At 51.6% G+C, this 19,225-nt stretch overlaps 1 protein-coding gene across 1 annotated transcript; it reads left to right on the top strand.

Moving 5' to 3' along the window:
- Window positions 1–7,968: 7,968 nt before the first annotated feature.
- On the top strand, window positions 7,969–18,144 carry CKMT1B (creatine kinase, mitochondrial 1B). The gene is made up of 9 exons (XM_083710785.1): window positions 7,969–8,542; window positions 10,772–10,970; window positions 11,069–11,164; window positions 13,822–14,043; window positions 15,795–15,880; window positions 16,778–16,901; window positions 17,122–17,256; window positions 17,486–17,611; window positions 17,915–18,144. Exons 1-9 carry the CDS (start codon window positions 8,388–8,390, stop codon window positions 18,029–18,031), a joined length of 1,260 nt encoding a protein of 419 aa, XP_083566911.1. The 5' UTR covers window positions 7,969–8,387; the 3' UTR covers window positions 18,032–18,144.
- The last annotated feature ends 1,081 nt before the right edge of the window (window positions 18,145–19,225 follow it).

Here is a 19,225-nt window from a genome sequence, read left to right as displayed (position 1 = left end):
TAACTTTTGATGTTTGACGTCTTATTATTTTATACTGCTCGTGTTGGAAGCCACCCAGAGTAACTGAGGCAACCCTGTCAGATGGGCAAGGTATAAATAATAAAAGTTTAATTATCATTATTATTGGGACACAGCTTGGACGGCCACACACCATTTTCCATTAATGTTCTCACAGTACTGTACATTTGTTACTGTGGCTGATACTTCTTACACTTGATTATATGTAAAACAGGCCAGATGAGACAGGGTTTTTTTATCTTTAGTGACAGTGTGAATCATGAGACCTATATACAGTGCGAGGGTGTTTCTCTATCTGAAACGTGAAGTACACTCTAAGCATTTCCCCCCACGTTTGATGCTGTTAAATCAAATAATGGAGGGGGCGGGATTAAGGTTTTATGGTCATGGGAGTTTCTAGTCCATCCTCCCGGGCCAATATGTGTGTGCCCTTATGTCCAGGGCTTGTGTGGCTTGCGATGAGACAAGTGTTGCAAATTAGTTCCACAAAAGCAGGGCAAAGAAAATGAGACACACACACACACACACACACACACACACACACAGTGGGTTTCTGTGTCTGCAAATGCTGCATCAGTGCACAACCATCCCCCACTTTGCAAAATGGCAGCTTTAAATTCTCTGGGTGCAACTTTTAGATGCCATTTGTTTATAAAGTGTTCTCCATTCTGTTCCTTGAAATGGGAGCACCCAAACCCAGAGAATACAGTGGTACCTTGGGTTACATACGCTTCAGGTTACAGACTCCGCTAACCCAGAAATAGTGCTTCAGGCTAAGAACTTTGCTTCAGGATGAGAACAGAAATTGTGCTCCGGCGGTGCGGCGGCAGCAGGAGGCTCCATTAGCTAAAGTGGTGCTTCAGGTTAAGAACAGTTTCAGGTTAAGAACGGACCTCCGGAACAAATTAAGTACTTAACCCGAGGTACCACTGTACCAAGGAGACATTCAGAGCCAGGATTGTATATTAACGTGTACCAATCTGCTTCTTCGTGGGGGTGGGAGGGATTGGAAGGAACTGAAGGCAGAGATGCTCTATGTACTTTTGAAATCCAATGAAATGTTTAATAAAAACATTTCTAAAAAAAAATCATCTGTTTTCTCATGGGTGATTATTTACTCAAGATTGGGCAATTTCTCTTTTTTTATAATAATATTTATTAAAGTTTCAAAGAGATTACAAAAATGAAAAAAGAGAAAAAGAAAACAAAAAGAAATACAAAGTACAAAAAGAGTAAAAACAAACAAACAAATAAAAACATTTCAATCTTTCCAAATCTTGTCTTTCATTTACTTATTTCCCTGACCTCCTCACACCTCCCTCTTTTGTATTCTAGTTCAATAGTTGTTTCAGCAAGTTCTTACCCATTTTGCATTTATCTTGATACTTTATCATAATAAATTATAATTTTACATTTTTACATGTTAACAATCCATTTTTACGTACCCCTTAACAACGTTATTGCTAAAACCACTTAACTTCATTCCAACCTCCCTCTAACATTCCTTAATTTTACAGTGTTTCTGTAAATAGACTTTAAATTTCTTCCAGTCTTCTTCTACCGACTCTTCTCCCTGGTCTCGGATTCTGCCAGTCATTTCCGCCAGTTCCATGTAGTCCATCACCTTCACCTGCCATTCTTTCCGGGTGGGTAGATCTTGTGTCTTCCAATACTTCACAATGAGTATTCTTGCTGCTGTTGTAGCATACATAAAGAAAGTTCTATCCTTCTTTGGCACCAATTGGCCGACCATGCCCAGGAGAAAGGCCTCTGGTTTTTTCAAGAAAGTATATTTAAATATCTTTTTCATTTCGTTATAAATCATCTCCCAGAAAGCCTTAATCCTTGGGCATGTCCACCAAAGGTGAAAGAATGTACCTTCATTTTCTTTACATTTCCAACATTTATTATTGGGCAAATGATATATTTTTGCAAGCTTGACTGGTGTCATGTACCACCTGTATATCATTTTCACAATATTCTCTCTTAAGGCATTACATGCCATAAATTTCATACCTGTGGTCCATAACTGTTCCCAGTCAGCAAACATAATGTTATATCCAACCTCTTGTGCCCATTTTATCTTAGCAGATTTCACCATTTCATCCTGAGTATTCCATTTCAACAGCAAGTTATACATTTTTGATAGTGTCTTAGTATTGGAATCTAACAATTCTGATTCTAGTTTTGATTTTTCCACCTGGAAGCCAATTTTCTTGTCCAGATTATAAGCCTCCCTTATTTGATAATAATGAAGCCAATCTCACACTTTATCTTTTAATTTCTTTTTAATTTCTTCTTTTAATTTTGTTCCAAAATCTCCCAATATTTCGGCCATTTGGCCTCCACATTGAGCTTTTTCTGAGCCTTTGCTTCCATCGGTGACAACCACCTTGGGGTTTTACATTCAAGTAGATCTTTATATCTTACCCAAACATTAAACAATGCTTTCCTGACAATATAGTTTTTAAATGCTTTATGTGCTTTAACCTTATCATACCAAGGATTGGGCAATTTCTCACCTCTGCAGAGTAGCTGCTAAACAGGACTTGGGCTCCCGGGCTCCCCCATGATTAAATGGGCACAAGATGTAGGTCACAACATTATGATGCAAGATTGGGAAAAATTATGGAAAACTGACTTAAAATTTACAGATTGTTCCCTATTGAAGGATAATTACATGAAGATGATGTACAGATGGTACACAACACCAGTGCAGTTAGGGAAAATGTACAAAACTAGTTCAAATATATGTTGGAAGTGTAAGGAAAAGGAGGGGACATTTTATCATATGTGGTGGGATTGTAAAGTAATTTTAAAAATTTGGGAAATGATATACAATGAATTGAAGAAAATGTTCCATTTAACATTTGTTAAAAAACCCGAAGCATTTTTGTTGGGGATTGTAGGGAAAGACCTGCCAAAAAAGTTGATAAACATCTACATGTATGTGAACACGACTGCGAGAGTTCTGGAAGCACAAGGATGGAAGACTGAAGAAACCCCAACTAAAGAATCATGGCAAGAAAAATTGATGGACTATGCAGAACTGGCAAAACTTACATATAAACTACGGGGCAAGGATAACTGTGACTTTAAGGATGAATGGGAACCCTTTACAAAGTATCTGAAGACACAACAAAGCGAACTGGACTCCTTGGCAGGTTTTGAATAAACATTCACAAACTTTTTATTGATAATAATCAGCTAAATGGTTTGAGAATCTATACAACTTTGTAACATGCAGAAAACAGCATTCTTAGAAAAACCAAAGACTGGAACTGAGGGAAGTCGGGGGGTGGGGGGGTTGTGGTGGGGGGAGGGAAAATGGGGGTGGAAACAAGGATGATATGTTTTTGGATAATATGTCTTGTTATAATTTAGAATTTTAAAAATTATTTTAAAAAAACTTTGCTTCAGAATGAGAACAGAAATCATACGATGGCAGCGCAGCAGCAGCGGGAGGCCCCATTAGCTAAAGTGGTGCTTCAGATTAAGAACAGTTTCGGGTTAAGAACTGACCTTCAGAATGCATTAAGTACTTAACCCAAGGTACCACTATACCAAGGAGACATTCAAAGCCAGGATTGTACCTTAACGTGTACAAATCTGCTTCTTCGTGGGGGTGGGAGGCATTGGGAGGAACTGAAGGCAGAGATGCTCTATGTACTTTTGAAATCCAAAAAAAATGTTTAATAAAAATATTTTTTTTAAAAAAAAATCTGTTTCCTCATAGGTGATTATTTACTCAAGATTGGGCAATTTCTCATCTCTGCAGAGTAGCTGCTAAACAGGACTTGGGCTCCAGGGCTCCCCATGGCCTCTTTTCCTGTACCCTACCCGGGCCAACTCCCCCACAACCAGCATCCCAGGGTTTCAAAATCCTCACCAGGCCTCCACAGGCCACATGTAGCCAAGGTGAGCAGCAGGAAATAAAGGCAAGCGGTGTTGTCTGTGTACCTCTGTGGCAACCGGGACACTGTAATCTCAGGTGGAAATGGCATCTACCGTTGCTTTTGAAAAACAATTTCTGCTGCGACTGGTGCTTTTCACATTGGTGACATCTTGCTGCAGAAGCCCAGTAGCCCCAAAGTTTGGACAGGCCCTTTTCCCAAGCTAACTGGGATGCCCTTTGTGGCTTGATTTATGACAGGCACCATCTTTCTGCTTTGGAAGGGAAGAAGCAGCAAGGTGGGGGAAGCCACAGAAACCAAGAGCAAGTCTAGACAGATAATAAAAGGATAAATACAACTTTACAGTATGCAGAGAATAACATGAGTTGAGAAATCAGAGAGAGGAGCTGAGGGAAGTCTTGGGGGGGAGGGAAGGAGGGTTCTTCGGGGAGGGGGGAGGGGAAAAAGGAGGCAAAATAGTGAAGAAGATTTGTTTTGATAATTTGTTATGTTGAAATTGTTAATAAAAAATTAAAAAGAAACCAAGGGCAGGTCATGCTCCTGGGAGGCTCCTCAAACAGAAAACCAGAGGAAACTGAGAGACAAAATGCTTCCAGCTAGATTTATCTCCACCCCCTTGGCAGTTTATGGCTGAGACATTGCCAGGGTGCGGCTCCAGCCAGAGACTTGCCGCAGAGACCAAAGGTTGTAATGAGGTCATCAGGAGTACGTGACGAGAATCACCTAAGCATACCTGCCACAGGTAGGCAAGGGCAGGCACTCCTTCAGGTAGCGGCCGCAGCGGCTTCTGGTTCTTTGGAAAGATTGACTCAGCAAGCACAATTGGTAGATCTGAGGTTTTTTGCTGCCAAAGGAACTCAGGCGTGGGTGGCTGTTATCAGCGGACTCTGAAAGGGACCCTTATCAGAAGAAAGGCCCTATGAGAGATGGCGTCCTTCCTCCAACTACCATATGGACACGGCTGACCCACCCTCAAAGGCCTGCTGAAGCTGGCAAGGGGGACTGGTGGAGTGGAGTTACTTGAGAGTCACTGGGCAGATGGCAGGGCATGGGAGAGACCTACAGAGGGCTTGTGATGGTGGAGAAGCATCATCTAAGTCTGTGGCAACACAATCTGGGTCCCTGTCTTCTTCCCAGCTCTGACCGCAGTGGTCTGGGCACTGGTAGCCTCAAGATTGGACTACTGCAATGCACTCTGCATGAGGCTTCACTTGCACTTGGTGTGGAAACTGCAGTTAGTGCAGAATGCTGCAGCGTGAATGCTGACAGGAGTCAGAATCTGTCGGTATATCACATCCCTGCTCAGAGATCTGTGCTGGCTGCTGATTTGTTACTGGGCCAAATTCAAGCTGTTACAATTAGTATTGTTGGCATCCGTCTCTTGGGAGACAATGGAAGAGTGTGCCTTCAGAGGTGAAGTCAAACCGTTGGAGTGTTGCAGTGCCTACTGAAGCTGTAGAGACGGGAGAGACATGTTTTATAATTGGTATACTGTATTGCATATAAGTATACATTAGTATATAAAGCCCTTAACAGCTTGGAACCAGTCCACTTTACAAATGCCACCTAATGCTTCTTCCATGCTTGTAAGGAAACAATCCTTCCTTGTGGATTGGAACTCCATGCCCATTGATATTAGTCAGGTGCATTTGCTGCATTATTTTTGGCCACTGCTGAAGATTTGTTTATGTAGGCAAGCCTAACCAGACACATAATTTTAGTTTATTAGGTATATTTTTAGTCAATGCTAATTTTACTTCCATTTTACTAAATTCTAGGTTCACTTGCTCTTAATGTCTATTTCATCATTATGTTATGTTACAAGTATGTAAACTATTTAGAGGTTATGGGTGATCAAGTGGCATATAAATATTGCTAAATAAATGTATCCACCTATCAGTGAGGTCCCTTCTCAGAATTTCCCTTCAGCTCACCCTCCACCTCATTCCGCCTCCCTCACGGAGCCCCTCACTTTGGAGTTGCCTCTCTTTGCCCTGCCCACCCCGTCTTCTTCCAGAGCAGGCTGCATGGACCATTTTCATCCTGGCAGGGGCTCCGTCCCTGCTGCGCCCAGACTGCCCTCTCCTGCAGCTGCCACCAGCCCTGGACCCCGCAGTTCATTCTGCAGCCCAGAGAAGGGAGGAGGGTAAGGAGCAGCACTCTCCTCCCCCTCTGCTAAGGTGGGGGAGAGGGGACTACCCAGCTGCGCTGCCTTGTGGACTCCCTTGGCCAGGGAGGGGAGATGGGGAAGCCCACAAATCCCCAAATGGCAGGACGACAGTAGGTGTAAACCACCACCCCCCCCCCGCTACTTTGGAGACCGCGGGCGCAATACCAAAGCGCATGGGGGCGGGGCTGCGTCAGCTGCAAAACATGCGCGCACAAACATGTATAGAGGAAAACAGGGCTGAGCTCAGGACAACAGGAATCCCAGTATCAAAGCACCAGGCTCAGGGTGAGCCCGCAGTCGCGTCCTCGCCCGCTCACTCCCTCCAGCAGCCCAGGAGGCAGAGCCAGCGTCTCCTCTCACCATTGCCTGGTTACTAACACACACCCCTCAGGGCAGCACACGCACTCCTGGCACCCGCAGGACCTGTTTCTAAGCGCAATGCTGGAAAGGCGAAGAAGGAGAGCCAACCTGAGGCAGGAGCACCCCAGGGAATCTCAAGTCCCAAGGGAAGGGAAGGCACATTGGCCTGGCAGAAGACCGCTGCTGACGCGGCGCAGCAGCCTCCAGGGGCGTGGGGGGAAGCAGCAAGCCGGGAGATCTAAGCTTCCTAGCTTCTTGCGCGCCGGGCAACAATGCCACGGCTGAGGAGCTGCCCGAACTCGGCTCTGCCCTGCAGGCAACCCAGAGCAGCTCAGTCACAGCCACAGCATCCTGTCCTCCGGACCCAGCCACGGACAGGAAAGGCAGAGAGGCAGCCGCAGCAGCAGCAGCAGCCGCAGCCCCAGCCTGGGGAGAAGCTTAGGATAAGGTGACGGCTAGGCGCACACCTTAGCCGTCAGCAGAAGACCTCCCCCCCCCCCAAAGCTTGGCGCGTGCCCGAGCCAGTCAGCTCATTGAGCCACCATTACACCTAGCAACCCATAATACCATTCCCCTCCACACCGTTGCCCAATAAACCAACTCTAACAGGTAGCCTCTCCGCAGGATTCATTGCCCTCCTCTCCCGCAGCTGACTTCCTCGTCCTCCCCGCAGGCAGCAGTACCCACCCATCTTGGGCACCCCAGAAGCCCCACACAATCCATGGGCCCTGAGGGAGGAGAGAGAAGAGGCAGGGAGGAAGGCGGCTCCGTTGCCGCCCTTGTGTCCACTAGACGCCTTGCCTGCCCTCCTCAGGGCCTGATCCTGAGGCCATCTGATACTCGATCTCCCCGCTCCGCTGGTCCGGCTGAGAGCGCAACTGGTGGTGTGGCACTTCCCGAGAAAAGTTTGCCGTGGAGAGTAGCGCGCGCTCCTCCCCGACGCCTGCCCCACCTGGCCCTGGGCAGGTGGGTGCCAGGGCACAATCCAGGGGGCACTCTGCACCCTGGGGAGGGGGCGGCACAAGCGTGCGCTGCCCGGGCTAGATCTGTGCCAGCACATTGGCCCTGCGCATTCTCTACCCCCCAACCCCCGCGCGCATAGGCAGGCTTATTTTAACTAGGTATGTGGGGGGTGGAGGCAGCCCGGCAGAAGCAGGAGTCCTCCGGAGCAGCCCTGCTCAGCCTCAGTCTGCTCCGGGCGAGCGCAAAGGCCAGGCCAGAGCACATGGGCCAGCTGTCGGCTCGCCCACCTGCGCGCTCTCCTGGCGCGCGCTCTGCAGAAGACTCGGCAGCTCCGCGGCTCTGGGCCTGCGAAGCAATCAATCGGGTTCTCCCTCTACTCTGGAGGAAAACCGCCTCCTTAGGAACTCACTTGGCCGGCATTAGCCTCCCCAGCCCATGTCTGCAGGAGCGCGTGGCTGGGCAGGGAGGCACACCTGCCTCTCCCGCAGCTCAGGTGGGTCCGCTGCGAGTGGACTTTGTCCCTCCGGGAGTGCCAGCCAGACATCCTCCGCGCCGACTATGCTTGCCAGCCAAGCTCCGCGTGGGGTGGAGTGGAGGCATAGGCGATCGGTGGGGCACAGCCCACCCACTTCCACAGACACACACACCGCGTGGGCTGCCGCTCGGGCGTCCGGCTTGCAGGCGCTGTCCACTGCGGTGGTGCTGAAGCGTGCCAGAAGCCTCGCCACGGCCGCTGCAGCGCATCGGACGAGCGGGCGGGTTGGCGGGCGGCCAGACTGAGTCGAGCCGGGCTAGGCTGGGCTGGGCTGGGCTGGCGGCGTAATCTCCGCGCTCCCCTCCCCCGCAAGCCATTGCCATTCGCCGCACGTCCCCGCCCGCCTCACTGTGCGCACTCCCTGCCTGCCTGCCTGCCTGCCTGCTCAGCTCTCTCGCTCGCTTGCTCGCTCGGCCTCGCCGTCGCCATGGCCAGCACCTTCGCCCGCATCGTCTCGGCCCGAAGATCCGCCGGCCTCTTAGCCTTGGCGGGCGCAGCCGGTTCACTGGCCGCCGCTGGCTTCCTCCTCTCCCGGGACTCCGTGGGCGCCGCGGTGGCCAACCGGCGCCGCTACCCGGCTAGGTATGGCTCCTCAGGCAGCCCTTGCACACACACTCACACAGAGAGAGATGCCTTCAGGGAACTGGGCGGTCGGGAAGGGAGGACGGAGACATTCCGACGGGGATGGCGCTGGGTCCGCTCGCGGGAAGAGCCAGGGCAGGGGGAGCCCCACACCAGCTCCCTCCCCAGTCACCTGCAATATGTAGGAAGAGGCGACAAACAGGGCGCCTCCCCGCCCCACCTTTTCTCTAGCACTGCAGCACTGAGGCAGTCTAGTTTAGTGGCTAGAGACTGGTGATTTGATCCGAGCAAGCCGTAGTCCGGACGCTCTGCCTATCCGCCGTGAGCGAGCCAGAGGCGGGACTATCCCTCGGTTCAGCGGTGGTCCGGAGCCAATGCGAGCCTAACTGAGCCGCCGACCCGGGCTTGGTCGGTTTAAATCCAGAAGCGTGGTCTATGGTTGTTCACTCCCAGGAGGAGGCCCAGAGCCTGAGATTGCGGCATTGGCGGGAGGAGGGGCTGGGGCGGGAAGAGCCACAGAGGAAGAGCTGTCTCAAGGGGCTTGTTGGGCATATCCCCCTGAGGGCAATGTGCTCTACACATGCTCTGGAACACTCTCCCCTTCATTGCCTCTGGCTGGGCTGCAGTGGGGCCGGTTCTGCTTGGTCCTCCTTGCCGGACCAAAAGAACCCGGTCGAGCTTTCTCTAGCGCCCAGAGACAGCTTTGTCATCCAGGGTCCCCCCTTTCGTCTCAGTCCTCAGCACCGAAAAAATAGTGCCAGCCCCGCTCGGAAATATCTACCCCTCTGGGCAACACACCTCCAGGCTTGCTGCTCTTCCGCACAGGAGGCCGGAGAAGCTGCTCCTGCAAGCGGTGCGGTGGGGGAGGAGTGGCCCCAGGGACACCCTTCCCACAGGAGGACGCCGAGATCTCAATGTCACCAGCAGAATGAGAGGAGCCTTTCGGCTGCTGCCTATCACGTTTGCAGGAGACTGGTGCGCCGGTTGCTCGCTCCCACAGTGCTCCCGAGAATTGGGCCTCCAGGGAGGAGAATTGGGACTTCTCCGCAATCGTCCCGACTACTTCCCTTGCCCCCTATAGGCCAGCCAATGCACAGGCACCAGGGAGGAAAAATACACCTGCTGAACTCCTGCCTGTCATGCAGCTCTTTTCCCGGTCATTGCCAGAAAAAGAGGGCATCCCGCACTGACTGCGATGAGCTCGCGAAGAAGGATCGGGCCACTCACAGCTGCGGGGGCTGCGGTGCGCCCCTCTGGGCTCAAGCGGGGCCTCCTTCAGCTCTCTAAGCCCGAGAGAGGGAAATATCCCTCGCTCAGCTGCTCCAGCCTCTCTCCCTCCCCGCCCCCTCGCAACTCCAGGGAAGGCCAGGAAAACCACAAAGCCCCTCTAAACTGGGAACGAGGTCAGGAGACGGCCGCTCTAAGCGGATTAAGAGTCTTCTTAATGCAATAAAGTCCTCCGCGCGCCTCCTGCTCTGCTCACTGGTTGCTGCGGCTGCCTTTTGGGGTCAGGCCCTCTCAGCTGCTCCAGATTGAGGTCCAGCATCCACGCCCCATCACCTGCAGGGACTGTTAGTAGGCTCTGCGTGGGAGGTAATAGGTGAAGCAGGGGCGCCAGGAGTGGAGAGCAGCCGAGCCTCCTGCAAGTTGGTTCCCAAACTGCCTCAACGCAGTTAAAAACGCAAAGCTCAGACAGGCTCTCACCAGAGATGAAATCCATGACTAGAAACCAGAGCTAAACAAGAGAAACATCGCAGCTTGTGCGGGGAGGAGTCCTGGAAGCCCAGAAGCAAGTGAGCTTCCCTCTCTCCCACCCTTTTCACTGAAGGGTGGTGGTGGGGACAAAGGGGGCAGGAAGGACCCACAACACAACAAGTCAGATTTTTCCCCCTGTATCAGGACTCAGTTGCGGTACATGTGAAATAAATTATAATGTGAAATAAATTATAGATACATTGGCACATCTGGGCACATGCAGAGTGCATTTCCCTGAAAAGATGTAAAAGTGTGGCCACAAAATTTCTTACAGGAAATTTCAGAGCAAATGTGGAGGCTACTGTTCCTCCTCCTACATTTATAAATGGCTCTCAGGCTGCCTCCTCCTATACAAGACCCTCTCAGAGGAAAGAGGAAGCCTGCAACAAAAGCCAAAGAAGCAAGGGGTGCCCCACTGCCTGCAGTGTGTTAATTCTATCTCACATCCTGTCCCCTCCCCCCACCCTGGCGCAGTGCTGAGTACCCTGACCTGCGGAAGCACAACAACTGCATGGCCAGCAACCTGACACCAACCATCTACGCCCAGCTCTGTGACAAGGCCACCCCCACCGGTTGGACCCTGGACCAGTGCATCCAGACCGGCGTGGACAACCCTGGGCACCCCTTCATCAAGACTGTAGGCATGGTAGCAGGGGATGAGGAGTCTTATGAGGTTAGTCCCCAAGCAGCCCTTCTCACCCACCCACCCACCCACCCACCTGGGCTCCCTTTAGCTTGCCATTAACCCCACCCCCATCCTTGTGGCTCTAGGTCTTTGCAGATCTTTTCAACCCAGTGATTGAGGAGCGCCACAACGGCTACAACCCCCGCACTATGAAGCATCCCACAGACTTGGACTCCAGTAAGGTATGCTGCACCCTCAGCACCACAGGAAGGAGCCCTTGCCCAGGGGTTGCTGCAAAGTCTCTCTCATATGTATATGCATATGTATATCTGTGTATATGTATATGTATATGTATATGTATATGTATATGTATATATATGTGTGTGTGTGTGTATGTATGTATGTACATATACAGTGGAACCTTGTTTTTTGAGTGTCTCAGAGGCTGAACGATTCGGAACCCAAACGCCGGAAGCAATTGCTTCTGTTTTCGAACACACCTCGCAAGTCGAATGGCTTCCACTGCGTGTTTTTCCATTTTTTCAATGGATTTTGCCGACCACCCATTGATCCTCAGTTTTTGAACATTTCGGAAGTCAAATGGTCTTCCAGAACAGAGTATGTTCGAAAACCGAGTACATACTGTATGCATACATGCACACACACAGTGCTATTTTTCTAGAAAGAGAAGGGCCAGAACTCACCATGAATGCCTCCGTTATTCTCTTAGAATGGCAGTTCCGGCTGAAAAAAAGCCCTCTGTGTGTGTGTATGTTTTTCCAAGTTGCATAAAACAGTGAAAAGCCGTCAGTATAAAACACAAAACAACAACAAATTGAGGAAAGGCAACATGAAAGCCCCAGTTAACCATCAGCTCAGGACCAAATGTTACCAATTCGCTTCAAAAGGAAACCAAAGTTTTCATTCCAGCAGGTGGGAAGAAGGCCAGGTTTCTTCCTGGGAAACTAGAAGAGACAGTTTACTCCTATCAAAACTTGCCAAGATCCCTTGGCTTGCCCCCTGCATCCTGATGGAGATGGATTAAGGATTAAATATGTAAATTAAGATTTAAACCTCCTGTCCCACATGTGTGGGAGAAATGTGAAAGTAAACAGGCTGTAAAACCCTTTTAGCAGAGTAAGAAAACTTATGCTTTTGCAGTTTACTGAAAGGTAGGAATTAGGCAATTGCATCTGTTTTCCCTGTTTATTTGTGGTCTGCTGACCTTTCCCCTCTTTGTCCTCAATGCTACAAATGAACCACACATTTTAGTAAGATAAGGTTTACTTTAAGTAAGATAAGGTTTACTTTAAGTAAGATAAGGTTTACTTACATTTCAATGCAGGCAGCAAATACATCAAAGTTGTATTCAGGTAATAAAAAACCTTCTTAGTTTAAAAAATTAGTTTTTAACTGGAGTCTGGACTCACATCTCTGACTTGAAAGAGAGGGTGAGCTCAGGCAGGAAGGAAGTACCACATCCATCACTATAAACAACATCAAGCACCCTGGTGCTTATCTCTTCAGTACATAGAGGAAATGAAGGTTTAACACTCTTCTCAGTGATGCAACATGCACTATGCTGTGTTCGAGACATCCTGAATTACCTTTACTCCTCTTGCAAGCTCCTTGCTCTGCAAATCCATAATGGCTTTGATGTCTCTGTGGCCAAATCTTCTGTGACAAAGTTATTTTCCTCTCCTTTCTGTACACTCCTAACTTAGATGGCTAATTTGTTAAGTTTTGTGCTACATGCATGAGAGTCGCAAAAGCATCAAATTTAGATCCCAGTGATCCCAATAAATAACAAACCTTCAGATCACCCTCTGTCTTCAGACCAGCAATCTCCAGTTTCTCAAAAAATGGCAAGAAATTGTGTTGCATGGTTGCTACAGTCCCTCCTGGATTCTAGCTTTAGTTTAAACAAATCTCTCATCCATGTTCTATGGGAATATTTACTTGTGTACCCATATGCCAGTTCCAAATTATCAATCACTTGACCTGCAGCATCTCCTTAATACGGACCATCTGTGCAACTGAAATACTGTCCGTGACTATAGAGGTAAAGGTAAAGGTACCCCTGCCTGTACGGGCCAGTCGTGTCCGACTCTAGGGTTGCGTGCTCATCTCGCTTAAGAGGCCGGGAGCCGGCGCCATCCGAAGACACTTCTGGGTCACGTGGCCAGCGTGATGAAGCTGCTCTGGCGAGCCAGCACCAGCGCAGTGCACGGAAATGCCGTTACCTTCCCGCTATAAAGCGGTACCTATTTATCTACTTGCACTTAAGGGTGCTTTCGAACTGCTAGGTGGGCAGGAGCTGGGACCAAACGGCAGGAGCTCACCCCGCTGCGGGGATTCGAACCGCCGACCATGTGATCGGCAAGTCCTAGGCACTGAGGTTTTACCCACAGCGCCACCCGCGTCCCGCGTCCGTGACTATAGATATTGCCAATTTATTTTGCTGCTCCCATGCTCTAATTAAGGCTCTCTCTTCTGCAGTGGTGCTGGTAGGCTTCTGATTTCCAATGCAGTCCAGAACTCCTTTCAAGTCCAGCCATATCTCTAAACACCTCTTCCAGTGTAAGAAGTTATCCTGCTTGAGCTTGGGTAGTCTGGGGCCTTCTGCCTCAACTAAATTCCTTCCTTCTATTAAAACAATTAAAAATCAATCTTAAAATTTCCAAATTTGAACAAAATTAAAATTCAGGAGCAAAAACAAAAAATGCCAAAATAATCAAAACAATATAAATCAAAACAAAATAATCAAAACAAGACCCCTGAGCTCCCAGAGGCAACAAAGGTCCTGTCCTTTATATCATCCCCATCCTACATGTGTCACCACCCTGGTGATTAACTGCCTTTTGCATCCCGCTTCTTTGGGGTACATCTTCTCCCGCAGATCAAGGCAGGCCACTTTGATGAGCGCTACGTGCTGTCCTCACGAGTGCGGACGGGCCGCAGCATCCGGGGTCTCAGCTTGCCTCCAGCTTGCAGCCGGGCCGAGCGCCGAGAGGTGGAGAGGGTCACGGCAGAAGCCCTGGCTGGCCTGAGCGGAGACCTGGCTGGCACATATTACCGCCTCAGTGAGATGACGGACAAGGAGCAGCAGCAGCTCATTGATGTGAGTGGTGGGGAAGCCCAGTGGCCGGGGGTGGGGTGCATTTGTGGGTTGGTGGGTGTGCACGAGGGCTGAGCGATATATCAATATATTGTCCAAAACCAGTTTGCAGTCCATATTGTGGTTATCGGTTTCATAATTTTTGACCTGGCAATATATCGTAAATCATGATATGTGTGTGTGTGTGTGTACTATGCAAAAATAACAATGCAAGGAAAACCGTGACACCAGCCAATGTCTCAACATTGCTCCATCCTTATTTCAGACATCATGATATATCAGTATATTGTGTTTTAGCTGGTGATATATCACCATGTCGAAAACCAGATTTTGCCCAGCCCTAGTGTAAAAGGGAGACATTGGAGCACCCCACAATTGCCTAACCTTGGCTCCCATAGGTTCAGGTCAGGGGTCACAAGCAAGAGACTTCAGCCAGGAGATAGAAGCAAAACAGCAGCCAGTAGGCCTGATCTTTATTGTTTCAGCAAGACTTCAAATTGCCACATAGAAGAAGCAGAGAGAAGCCCCGAACAAAGGATGGCTCCTTTTTATATAAGTTTCCCAAATTACCCATAACACCATTAGTAAAACATCATACATTTGTCATAACTACGTCATAAATTGGGAAGGGTCTCCTGGCCGAAACCTGAGCACCAGGCTTGTTCTGTCCCTCACATGATCTCCACCTTCCAATCTTTAGGTGAAACAAAGTTAAGTATTTACATTTTCCCAGCCAAGTTAAGCACACCCATTGTCTTGACCAAGACCCCAAGCCACTGAGGTTGTGTTTGCGATTGTTCTTAGAATGACTTGTCCGGCACTCAGGTGCCAGGATGCCAGCGATTATCACCCCCCCCCCAGGCAGTGGGGCTGCTGAGTGCGTGGTCTCATGCTTCAGGGATTATAGCTGCCCCTACCTATGTCCCAAGCTCCTCTCCTGTTAGCCATTTTCTTTCTGAGTAGAACAACGTTGGAATGGTGTAAATCCATCACATATGAATTTCTAAAGTTTTCCCATTGAGCCAGTACATAGATCCATTTATCAGTGAATTGCTACATTTGGTAATGGAGCCTTGATGTCTTAGCCTTTGCCTTTGGCTTTCCAATTTTCTGGTAACACCAGTGTGCACAATCAGGGCCTGCTTGTGTGTGGACTGTCACCCAAGCTCTTCTTAGTGAGCAGGACTGGGCTGGGCAGCCCAAAGGCAGCCTGGCCTTAGACTGCTCTCCCTTCTTGCTGGGAGCCTGTTACTGCCTCTTCTGGTGTAGCATGGCAAAGCATGCCACTCATTTCATGTAGGACTATTGATGGCTACTAGCCATGATGGCTATACTCTGCCTCCACAGTTGGAGGCAGACATGCTTTTGAAGACCAGTTGCTGGAAACCACAGGAGCGGAGAGTTGCTCTTGTGCTCGAATCCTGCTTGCGGGTTTCCCACAGGCATCTGGGTAGCCACTGTGAGAGCAGGATGCTGGACTAGATGGGCCTGATAGAGCAGGCTCTTCTGATGTTCTTGGTTCCCCTGGGACTGGAACAGGGTTGGACCAAGACACTGCTGCTGTGCTGGTTGCCTACCTCTCTGGTCAGCAGCAGCTGCATCCTCACATCCCCCCTCAGGTCTCCTCGGTAGAACATCCCTAGGCACTGCCCCACATCTCAGGTTGACCCTGGCCACAATTCTTAGTTCCTGCCTGCCCAGTTGGGTGGGTCCCAGCAAAACCCCAACTCATCATCACCTCTTCTCCTTCCCAGGACCACTTCCTATTTGACAAACCTGTCTCTCCTCTGCTGACAGCTGCAGGCATGGCTCGTGACTGGCCTGATGCCCGAGGAATCTGGTATGGCTTCTGGCTTCTTCTTCTGGTATGGTATGGAGTGGGTGGGCAGGCAGCTATAGACCTTCTTGAGAGGCAGGCACTCCCCACCCAGTCACTCAGATCAATGGCTTTGCAGCCAAGTCTGTCCCTAGCAGCTGACATGCCCTCCTTGAAACTGAAATGCTCCCCCTTTAATCTTTTAGAAATGAAACGCAGGGGGCAGAGGGGGAGTGCCTGCCTCTCAAGAGGGTCTGTTGAAGGGGGGCCCTTCTCCCACATATTCACCTGCTGACCTGGAGAGAGATGGCCTTGGAGAGGAAGGCTGCATCTCAAGCAGGAAGCGGGTCACTCCGGAAGCCCAGACTTATGAAGGGCAAAGCAAGAGCTTAGAATCATAGAGTTGGAAGGATCCCCAAACATCATCTGTTTCAAACCTCTGCTTGGCACAGGTCGGGGAGACATGTCCAGTCAGGGCCAGACCAAGAATTTTTGGCACCTGAGGTAGACCCCCCCCAAATGGCATCCACCTCCCCACTAGGGAAGAAGGTGAGGTGGAAGATCTACATCAGGATCTGCTGCCCCGATGAATTGCCACCTGAAGCAGTTGCCTCATTTTGCCTCATGTGTGGGCCGGCCCCACTGGCGGAAGAAGGGTTGTGTGGTGGGTGCGGTCTGCCCCAGGTGTCATCCCTGAGGGGGGTGACATTGCCACATCGTGCCCCTGGGACGCTTGCTGCGGGTGGCACCCCTCCCCCCAGGATGCTAGCCCCACCCCAGTGGGCGGCTAGCCCTGCCCCTGGGTGCACAACATGTGCACCGCTCCGGGTACCAGAGCAGCCAGCCCTGATTCCAATCATGCCCAGGCAGTGCCTAGCACATTCCCACCCCACCCCAGTAACTGCCAATCCCTCTCTTCAGGCACAACCACGAGAAGACCTTCCTGGTCTGGGTCAATGAGGAGGACCACACCCGTGTCATTTCCATGGAGAAAGGAGGCAACATGAAGAGAGTATTTGAGAGGTTCTGCCGGGGCTTGAAGGAGGTGAGCAGCAAGTCCTCTGGCCCCACAGCCCCACCCTGCCCAAGGCATCTCAGGTTCAGCTGAACATGGTGGCAGCATCCTGATTAGCAAAACTCAGGCCACCGTGGATCTGGTCCTGGGCCACATTGCAAGGCAGGGGGAAGGCTCTGCTCCAAGAGTTGAACTGGCCCAGTCTCGTGGGGTGCTATCCTTGACTTCTGCCTGGTTCCCCTGCATACAGGTGGAGCGCCTGATCCAGGAGAGGGGCTGGGAGTTCATGTGGAACGAGAGGCTGGGCTACATTCTGACGTGCCCCTCCAACCTGGGCACTGGACTGCGTGCTGGGGTGCACATCAAGCTGCCGCTGCTGAGCAAGGTAAAGGCTGGGGCGTGGGTGGAGGGATCCTACGCAGGGTGATGCCCCCAACAGTTCCCTCCCCCCAGGATCTTTGAAACTCCAAGCAGGACACTCCCTTTCAGGTATCTAGTCCTCACCGTAGACTGCCTCCAGTAGCCTCAAGCTAATGCTTCCCCACCCCACAGTCACAGTTCTGTAAACCCCAAATATTTTGCCACACTGACTTCTACCCCAACCTCCTCTGCAGGATAGCCGCTTCTCAAAGATCCTGGAGAACCTGAGGCTGCAGAAACGTGGCACTGGTGGTGTGGACACAGCCGCCACGGGGGGCACCTTTGACATTTCCAACCTGGATCGCCTGGGCAAATCAGAGGTACCTGGGGAGGAGAGTCAGCTGTGCTGGGTGCAAAGCGTGCATTTGAGTGTAGAGGGTATGACACTCATGCATCCTTGCCATCCTGGGTGGAGGGAGGGGAGCATGAAGCGGGGTGTCCACGTGGCAAGGGAGGTTGCAAGGAAGGTCCTCATTCCCTTTGCGGCTTGCTGGGGGAGGAGAAGGAACTTGGTGGAGCAACAGGGCTGAGCAGTGGCAGCAACGAGTGCCTCAAAGGACCATGGTGGGTCTCCTTTGAGCTGCCCTCTCCAGCTTGGCTTGTTCTGTTCCTGCCCCTGCCAGGTGGAGCTGGTGCAGCTAGTGATTGATGGTGTCAACTACCTGATTGACTGCGAACGGCGCCTGGAGCGGGGCCAGGACATCCGTATCCCTTCGCCTGTGGCCCAGTTCCGCAGCTGAGCCCAGTCCAGCCCAGGGCTCTTTGCAGACACCAGTGGGCAGAAGTCCTGTGCGGGCAGGAGGCACACAGTGCACTGCACCAAACCCCATAAAACTCTGGCTGCTGTAACATTCTCCTGTCTCTGGCTAAGATTTGTACTACTTGGAGGGCAGGGGGGAGGAAGGGGCCCCAGGCCAGACAGGGCCAGGGCACCTGCCCAACATGCAGAAGACCCAGGGTTCAGTGGCGTAGCGTGGGGGGTGCAAGGGGGGCCGGCCGCACCGGGCGCAACATCTGGGGGGGCGCACTTGCCGCCTCCGGAGTTGCCGAAGAGCCTCGGGCGCAGAGTTTAACTCTGAGCTGCCTGTGATGTGGAGGGCACGACTGTTCCGCGGGGGGCACGACTGTTCCGAGGGGGGCGTGATGTGGATCTGTACCGTTTGCCGCTTTGATCTGGCGCCTTTTGCGGAGAGCACAAGACGGGCACGTCGCTTTGCGGGAGCCGGGGAGAGGAACCTGGTTCAGTCCCGTGGGGCGCGCTTCTCTTGTGAGGCCCCCCCCCGCCGCCTCCCGCTGCCCCCGCTGCGCTTCTCCGCCCCTGCCCCTTCTCCTCACTGTCAGCAGCCATCTGTGTCTGATTTGAGAGGAAAACGGAGGCGAGGCGAGGCGGCTGCAGCCAGCGACCCCCCTCCGCCTCCCACCCCGGGGCTACCAGAAGCCCCCCTCGGCTTCGGCTGGGGACAGAGAGCGCGCCTGCTCTTCCCTGCGGGCCGCTGCCCCATTGGAAGGGCAGCAGAGGAGCTGCAAGCCGGGGTGCGCACCATGAGCCTCAGCCTTGGAGTTCAGGGGCCAGTAGTGGAAGCAGGGCCAGTGGTGGAAGTGCGGCGCTTTCCCCGGGTTGCTGGGCGCGGGGAGCCCTCGGGGCGCGGGAAGAGGCAGCGCTCCTGGCTGCATGTCCGAGGCCCGGCTGCTGCCCGCCTCTCGCGGCAGGAGGGAGTTGCGGTGCCGCCGCCGCCGCCCGCAAGGAGCCAGCCACTCGCTGCCCGCAAGGCTCCTCTCTGGCCGGCCTGCCAGCTGGGCTCATCCTCCTTGCCAGCGCAGGCAGCGGGCTTTGCTCCCGGGGGACCTCCCGGGGGAGCGCAGCAAAGGGGCGCCCTTCTCAGCCTCCCCAGCAAAGGGGCACAAGCAAAGGGCACGTCCCAGCGTCGTGGTCG

This window comes from Podarcis gaigeae (assembly GCF_964106915.1).
Source record: "Podarcis gaigeae genome assembly, chromosome: 14".
NCBI lineage: Eukaryota > Metazoa > Chordata > Lepidosauria > Squamata > Lacertidae > Podarcis > Podarcis gaigeae.
Note: the sequence above shows the minus strand (reverse complement) of the source record. Positions and strands in the feature narration are given on the sequence as shown.